Raw genomic sequence first — 8025 nt, 5'->3', positions numbered from 1 at the left:
GGGAAAGAGGTGTTAGAAAAGACACTTGCCTTGCAGGGAATCTCACCTGCCTCTTCCAATATGTAAATCTAAACCCCTGCCATTTGGCTGAGTCTCATGCAGTCTCCATCAGCCGCTTCAACAGTTAATATTTGCCTAGCTCGCTTGCAGCAGTGTTTCCTAAGTAATCTTTATACATCCACATTTCATTCTCCACTCTAAATATTTACAGTTGTCTTTTCAGTGTTCCTAGGGTGATTTCCCTGTGTGCATGTTCAGTTATGTAGTTCTGGTATAAAAAAGAAGACAGTTTTTAATTTGCTGGCATTTTGTAGCTTTTGTTCTGCTTGTAAAGTTTAACGTTGATTAGTTTTGACACACAATAAAGCCAGCCCATGTGGCCGACCATGCTTTTTGAGGGAGGTATAGCCTCTTGTCAGAGTGTGATGTGATGAGTCCCAGATGGAAGAGTTACAGGGTGCAGCTGAGCCGATTTAGCAAATGGCTCTCAGGAGAGAGGTCCTGTCCCTCTGCTCACTCATCCCCTTCCCTAAGCAGGGTCCTGCCCAGCTGAGAGCTGTTCAGGAGTTTGCTTGGATTACTGGGCTCTGGGCTCCAGTGAGCACACACAGCTGGGATGGGAAGGGAAGGCTGGGAGTCTTCCTTCTTAGCTGCAGTTGCTGTTAGATCAGCTCAGCTGCATCATGTAGGTGCACCATGATATGTCTAAGTCCACTCAGGCTGGCACTTAAATACCTGTTAAGATGAAGTCTCTGATGATGTGTTGATTTTAAATTATTTCCTGAATTATGGCCTGTTGAGAGGCTACAACAGAACTTAAAAAAGAAAACATTCCCTCTCACATTGGTGGAATTTTCCTCATTTTATGTATGCTTACATGGCCTAAGAACAGTGTATAAAAGGTACTGCTGTATCACTGCTTTCATAGTTACTTGTTGCCAGTACTGTGGTTAAAGTGCTGAACTCTTTTGCAGGTTAATGAAATTTATCATGATGAGTCCCTGGGTGCTCACATTAATGTCGTCTTGGTGAGGATAATCCTGCTGAGCTATGGCAAGGTGAGTAAAGGTTAATTTAAATGGAGGATATCAATATCTCTGAGCTTTATTCTTTTCTGAACAATGTAGTTACTGGTGGCATGTATTAGTTTTGTATTTTAATTTATACATTGTCCTTACCAGTCTATGAATATAAAGAACTTCTGTGTTACTGTATATTTGTTTGTCATTTGAACTTCACATTTCAAATAATTTCAACTTCTTCTGGGTTATCCCTGTCATTTTAAGTTGCTGCCTAGCTCTCGCAGTCTATCTTTTCAGATTTTTTTAGAATAAACCATGAAACCTAGTGAACATTTTGGTTCTTAAAGAAAACAGGAGGTGTTGTGGTAGAACCCTATGTAAATAACGATAAACACAAGATCAGTTCTTCAAGATGCTGAGGGCTACAGCCTCATTCCAAGATCTCATTTAAACTTGGACTTAACATTAGTGAGACTACACATGTGCTTAAAGTTAAGTGTGAGTTCTGTGAGATAGGGGCCATAAGGCAAGAGCTCTGCAGATCAAATCTGTAATTAAGAATACCTCATGTTCCCTTGCTGTTTCCATGGAAGGAGTTACTCTACAAGCAGAACTTGGGTAAAGAGAAATGAAATGTTAAATGGTTTTCAAAAGTATTGAACTGCTCAGTACTTGTGTCCTATTTTTGCCAAATCAACATCAAACAGGAACAGAACATTTCAAATATGTTGATAAATGCTTTGGTTAAGGACATGCAATTTTAATGCTCCCTAGTACAGCAGCATGCCCAGGTGCTCAAAGCAGAGTGTTATAATCTAATGTCCTTTTCTGTGACCAGAGTCACTCGGATTTGCATGTTCATGTAACAAACCTAGGTTCTGGAAGACTCCGTGTATGTTCATGCAAGTTGCCGAAATCTTGTTGGTGAAGAGGCAGTGCAGACCATGTCAGTGGTGAAGCTCTACTGGCATTCCCCACTTTACCCTGCTCAACGCCAGCTAACAGCTTTCCTCCCTGGTGCAAATGAGGGAGCTCTGAGTTGCAGTGTGGACTCTGCTGGAGACCAGTTACCTGGATTTGGGATAAATTGTTCTGTCTGAGCTTTCCCATCTGAGAACTCAAATCCATCTCTGCTCTTCCTGCAGTGATGTAGATGATGGTGTGGTTAAATGTTCTGAATAAGTTTAGTCAGATTTTGCGTGTCCTAAAATAAAAGGTTAAAAAGGTCACATTTGCTGTGTTGCAAATGAAAGTTCATGGTGTGTCTAGTTAACATTAAATTACAAAATAAATGAAATATCCTTGTGATTGCTGTAATGATAGCAATCTGGGGGATTGCAGATTGACTAATAATTCTCAATAAATTCTGATGTTGCAGTAGTGGTACAAGCCAGCAAAATTAGTAAGTGGGCTAGACTCTTCTTTCCTGTCCTTATTTCATAAGTATTTCATAATTGTTATGCTCGTCCATCTTTAGCTCTATAGATCTGCATGAGTAGTCTGATCTTTGATAACTTCTGCTATTCTTCTGATGGCAGACAATAGCAAAGGTAGACCTCATTTCACCTTAAGAATCTTGTTTTCTTGTGAAGAATAAAGCATTGTCCATTAATAATTTGAAAGTTATTTGATTTCATATTAATCTAAAGAAGAGAGGAGAGTGGGGTGGAGCATAGAAACCTTCACTTCTTGGTGGGTCTTTGGCCCCACCACAGAAATAGCCATTGCAGGTAGCACTATGGAACCTGCTTGTGGATTGTCTGCTTCTGGATTCCAGATCCATAATCTGCAGTGGAGGATGTTTTAGTTTCTGAGTTATCCTGCTGGATTCAGCAAGGCATAACACAAAATAATTCTAGCATCACAAGCTTGCCCTAAATAACTATGAAGGTAATTTTTCTTGCATTTCTGTATCTGATTCTTATTTACATGAAAGGCAATTTATGGGTTTCTGAAAAAAATGAAATTAATGTAAAGGTATCATTTCAGAGCTTCTCCACCTAATGGTGTGGAGGCCTGTATGCCCTGGCTATGTAAGAATACATTTTTTTATGTTTGTATTTTTAAAGCTCCTGATCAGAGGCCTAGTACCAGGGAGTAGAAAGGGAGGAGGTTTCTCTTTGGAGGGCTGGGATTATTTAGTATTAGAAAAGCAAAAATAAAAGGTTTATAGTTCTTACTTTCTGAACCTCTTTTGAGGAATTAGAACCAAGCCTTCAATATTTTACTATCTCGCTAAAACACGCCAGCACTAACAATTTTTAGGGATGTATATATATTCAAAGTAGATAATAAGAAGAGGGGTGAATGTACAAGTAAAGGCAGTGCATGAAGTAAGCAGCCTGGTTGGCCTCACAATATGAAAATATTATCCCAGTCTTGTTTAAGTAAGCATTTCTTTCGAAAGCACGTAGCTGATATCTCCAGATTCATTTGCTTCATTGTAGGCAATTTATATATATTATCCAGGGTGCCATTTAAATAATCATAATAATTACATTATGGTTCTGTAATTGATGAAGTATGTATCATCAACGTCAGATTTGTGACAGCACTCTGAGCTATTGCCAATTCTCCACCCCTGAACAGCCTTTTACTGTATTGTGGGCTTTTTTAAAAAGAGGATTATATTATTTTATACAATATGTCTTCTGTTGATAAGAATAATATGGACAATACTTGAGTTGCATAGCAACCAGCTTTTCAGTGGTTCTCGCTTGAAGGTACTCCATTCCTTAAAATGTACTTGTTTTTTAATATTGTCAGACACAGGCAAGTACATTCAAAAGTTTCATTAATTTCAATAATTAATTGCCTTGGGAAGATGAAAAAAAGTGAGATGTTCCTTGGTGATCACATGTCGAAATTACTTCGGGGCAAATTCAAAAAATCTGACATGGTTTTACTGAATTCACACTTTGTCTAAGTTACCACCTCTGAAGTTGGACTGAGGGTATGGCACGTCCACGCCTGTCGAGGAGCAGCAGGCTCGGCTGCTGGCTGAGTGGTGTGTTCGAGGAGAGGGCAGCGTGTGGCCGTGCTGTGTCTAGGGCAGGTGTGCTGGAGCTACCAGCTCCTTCCCAATGCTCCACTTTTCTCTTAGTACTTCAGACAAATGTCCAACACTATCTGACATACCAGAAGGGCTGATGTGGAGGCTTCGACCGTGTCTGGCTGCTGCCTGCTCACTTACAATTCCAGCAATAGGATAGAAAAATGCGTCCTGCAAAGGCTGCTCCATATTTGTGGTGGCTTTGGAAGCTACCATGCATTTCTCTGTGTTTTCTTTACATTGACTTCCTAAGTGACAGGCTTTCCTGATGTGATGGGATACTTCAAATAAGTAAACAGAGAACATATAATGTGTTTTCTTCAAATGGGAAAAAGATGAGCTGGCTCACTTCTGCCTTTTTGACTTGAGTAGTAGGAAGATTGGTTCCAAATTTTGGAAACTGCGGATACACTTGAGATGAATAGAATTCAATGTTTGGGCAAATTATTCCATTTAAACCTATTTTGGTTGTAACGGCTCTGTCATCCAGCTAGCTCTGGAATACTCAGGGGAATAAGCAAAGCAACCACTATCACCAAGTGCAGAGGAGGTGGCAAGAGATGAGCTAAGAATGGATTTTAAAACCCTGACTGGTTATTATAAAATTTGTTTGGAAACATTTAAATCCTGAGCACTGCATAAAATCCTCTCATCGCCTCTTTGAGGTGGATGAATAAAGATTATTATTCCCATTTCACAGCTAAAAAAACAAAGATATTAAGTGTTATTTTCCAAGGCCACACGGAAGGCCACTGGCAGGCTGGGGATAAGACCTCATAAGTTCCTGGCTCCAGCCTCACGCTCTGTCCATCAACAATGGTGACTTTGTGTGCAGATGAGCTGCCCTTGCACAGCAGCAGAGAAAAGCACACACGTTAGCTGGGATGGGTGTAAATTTTCATTAATGAAAAAAAATCAGAAATACTTTTGCAGGAGTTGCAGGGATTTCAATAAGTGCAACCACCTGAGGATTTATGACAGCTTCCTGGTAAATGTGAATGTGGCAGTGCAGGACACTCCTGAACTCTCCTTTGGAGCATCATGCGCAGCTCGAGTCACCCATGTTCAGACTGGAAAAGGGCAAGATAGGCTGAGGGATGCTGTGACTTCTCTGTGCACATCTGGGATAGCAACTAGCAAGAAGAGAAAACCCACGTCAGCTATAAACCAGTGTTGGCCCCAGAAAAAGTGGTTGTGTTCTGGCCATGTGTTGTCTTGGTCAAAGTGAAAAAGGACTCTGACCATCAAGGCAGAGAGCATTTGAAAAAGCTTAGAGGAGGGAAGAAACCCCAAATGCCTTTAAGATGGTAGATCAGGAAGAAGGTAGTATAAGGTGGATGCCTACAATCCCATAGGACAGGACTGTTCAACTGAGAAGGATTTTTAAATTGTGTACGTCTGAAATGTTAGCAGAGCTCCTGCTGCCTTCATCTGGGACAAGATTTTACCTTCGATCTTTTCACAAAATGGTGCTCTTTTTATTTCTGCCGTCTGACCTTTTCATGTCTAAGCTTGATGCAAGCACGGATGATGTTCTTGGTTCAGCCAGGATGGAAAGTCGGTGGTTTGGTCTGAGCCAGGTTCTTCTCTCTGTTTCCCAGAGGGTGGCGCAGGTGACACAGCTGAGATGGAAGGACAAGCCAGGTTTATCCCTTGAACCTAATGTTCATCCTTAGCATTTTGGTGTTGACCCTGTTCAGAGGGAAAGGGATGAGTGCTCTCCTCATCACTGCTTGTCCCAGGAAGAAGTGAAAACTCTCAGACCAGTTGTGGATGGCAAGTCAAGGGGGCTGTTGCTGTAGATCAGAGGCACAGGACAGCTGGTCTTGGAAGATGCCTCTGGGCATCATCTAGTCCAACCCCTCTGCTCAAAGCAGAGTCACCTAGAGCAGTTTGCTTGGGACCTTGTCCAGCTGGGCTTTTGATATTTCCAAGGACAGAGTTTCCACAACCTGTCTAGGCAACCTTTCTCAGTGTTTGGCCACTCTTACGGTAAAACTACAGTAACACTCTTAAAATGTTTTTCTTGCATTTAAATGGAATTTCTTATATTTCTGTTTGTGCCCATTGCCTCTTGTCCTTTCTCTGGATACCACTGGGAGGAGTCTGTCTCAGTTGTCTTTACTCCCCTACCAGTAGGTATTTATATATGTTGATGAGATCCCTCCAAGCCTTCTCTTCCCCAGCCACTCCTTGTATTAAAAGGTCATTAATGGGAGTTGAGTATCTTAGTTTTCCACTGACATTGGTAGATGCAGAAGACCTGAAGTTATCAGCAAGATTCAAGCCCTGAATGTCTTGCAATGTGCTATACAAACTTGTCTGAAGATGGGGTTCCTGATACCAGCCTTTGGTAATCTCCAGTAACCAATGGTGCATGGGCTGAGTTGTAAGGCCAAAATCTACATATGATATAACATTTTGGCTGCACTTCATCTGTTTGCACTGTTTTTATATATTTAGCGTGGGGATAAAGATGAGAGGAGATATTTTCCCTTTTATTTTTTTTTATCTGAGTAAATAGTTGAATTGCCTTATTTATATATTAGTCACAGAGCTTATAATTTTCCAGTGTGTTTTGTTGGGACCTTGAAGAGTGTAGAGCTGGCTGATAGCACAAATAGTACTTTGTATTCCTGATCTGCTTACATTTATACAGAATTAGAGGCTGAAAATGTTTACAAACTGTTGCCATAAGAAAGCTTTACAAATCCTTTGAATGCAAAATGACAGTTTGCTGAATGATCTATTTTTTTTTAGTTTGGTTACCATGGAGACTCGATAATTGGATTTATTTATTTATTACTTGTCTTGTTTGGGATGAGAGAAGAATATAAAAGATCTAATCCAATATACAATGAACAATAGAAGTGCCAAGTTGAAACAATGTAAACAGTGTGTTTTGCAGAGACTTTACACGTTCAAGAAGAGAAAGTCGTATGTTAAAATGTTTCCCGAACGTGTGCACTGTTGTGGTCCAACTTTTGCTACCATAGTTTGAAGCCTATCAAGTTAAGCGTTTTTGTGCTTCTTTTGGAGCTACTGAAAAGCAGGAAAGCCTTCTCCGTTGGTACTCTTGGAGCACCACCTAATGGATGAGTTAGGAAAGTTCCTTTTTCTGCCAGCTTCTGACCAGCCTAATTTCTTGTGTTCTTGACATCAAGTACCTGCTCAGCAGCACCGTTGCAAAACTGTAGCCAGTTCTACCAAATGGCAGATGAAGAAAACAGTTGGTTAAGGAAAGCTGCCATTCTGTGTGGTACCAGCATGTCTCTCACATGTACTGGCAACATGAACGTTCTTGTAAAGTTTGGGTAGAATATAGGCTAAATTTGCATTTTCTTCTAAGATAACTTGGTATTTGAAATTGTTAAAGAAAAAAAATTAACATCTTTCTTACTTTCCAAACAATCTCCAGAAGTATTTGAAGGACCTTCCAGCCAGCTTCATAAATGACTTGTTTCTTCAATGTCTTCATAACAGAGAACTGAGCATTACACTAATAACTTCTCAAAAAGACAAGACAGGTAGCAAAGAAGGCTTGAAGGCCTCTGGACCTACATAGTAACAGCTTTCAACCATTTCTTACTGCCCTGCTTTGCCTTTTTGTACAAATGGTAGTTGCAACTTAGTTGTCTTCTATTTTTGTTTAGGTTTTTTTTGTCTGCTCCTTCTGTCTACAATGGAGTAGAGAAGAAATGAACGCAGAGTCAAAAAAGAAGGAAAATGGAAGACATTAGTAGATGCTGAGCAAGAATCTCGGCTGGTTCTCTAGGGCAGACTGTCCCCATAACCCTCTGGGGGTCTCCTCACATGGGGGATGTTCTTTCCAGCTGAGGCCTTTCCACTTCTTGGCCAACATCTCCATCTGTTTCCATCAGCAGTTCTCTGAAATGCCCACAGATTTTTTGGTTTTCTTGCTGTGAGAAGGAAAGTTTCTCTTTCCATTGG

At 40.6% G+C, this 8025-nt stretch overlaps 1 protein-coding gene across 1 annotated transcript in view; it reads left to right on the top strand.

The window, feature by feature from the left end:
- The window catches only part of ADAMTS2 (ADAM metallopeptidase with thrombospondin type 1 motif, 2), a gene marked incomplete at its 5' end in the record, with an annotated part of 182526 nt that overhangs the window by 137977 nt on the left and 36524 nt on the right, over nucleotides 1–8025 (top strand). The window contains one exon of the mRNA XM_010188650.1: nucleotides 975–1058. Within this exon, the coding sequence (XP_010186952.1) occupies nucleotides 975–1058 (84 nt within the window). The remainder of the gene's footprint in view (nucleotides 1–974; nucleotides 1059–8025) is intronic.

This window comes from Mesitornis unicolor, unplaced genomic scaffold (genome assembly GCF_000695765.1).
Source record: "Mesitornis unicolor isolate BGI_N332 unplaced genomic scaffold, ASM69576v1 scaffold4457, whole genome shotgun sequence".
Taxonomy (NCBI): Eukaryota; Metazoa; Chordata; class Aves; order Mesitornithiformes; family Mesitornithidae; genus Mesitornis; species Mesitornis unicolor.
Note: the sequence above shows the minus strand (reverse complement) of the source record. Positions and strands in the feature narration are given on the sequence as shown.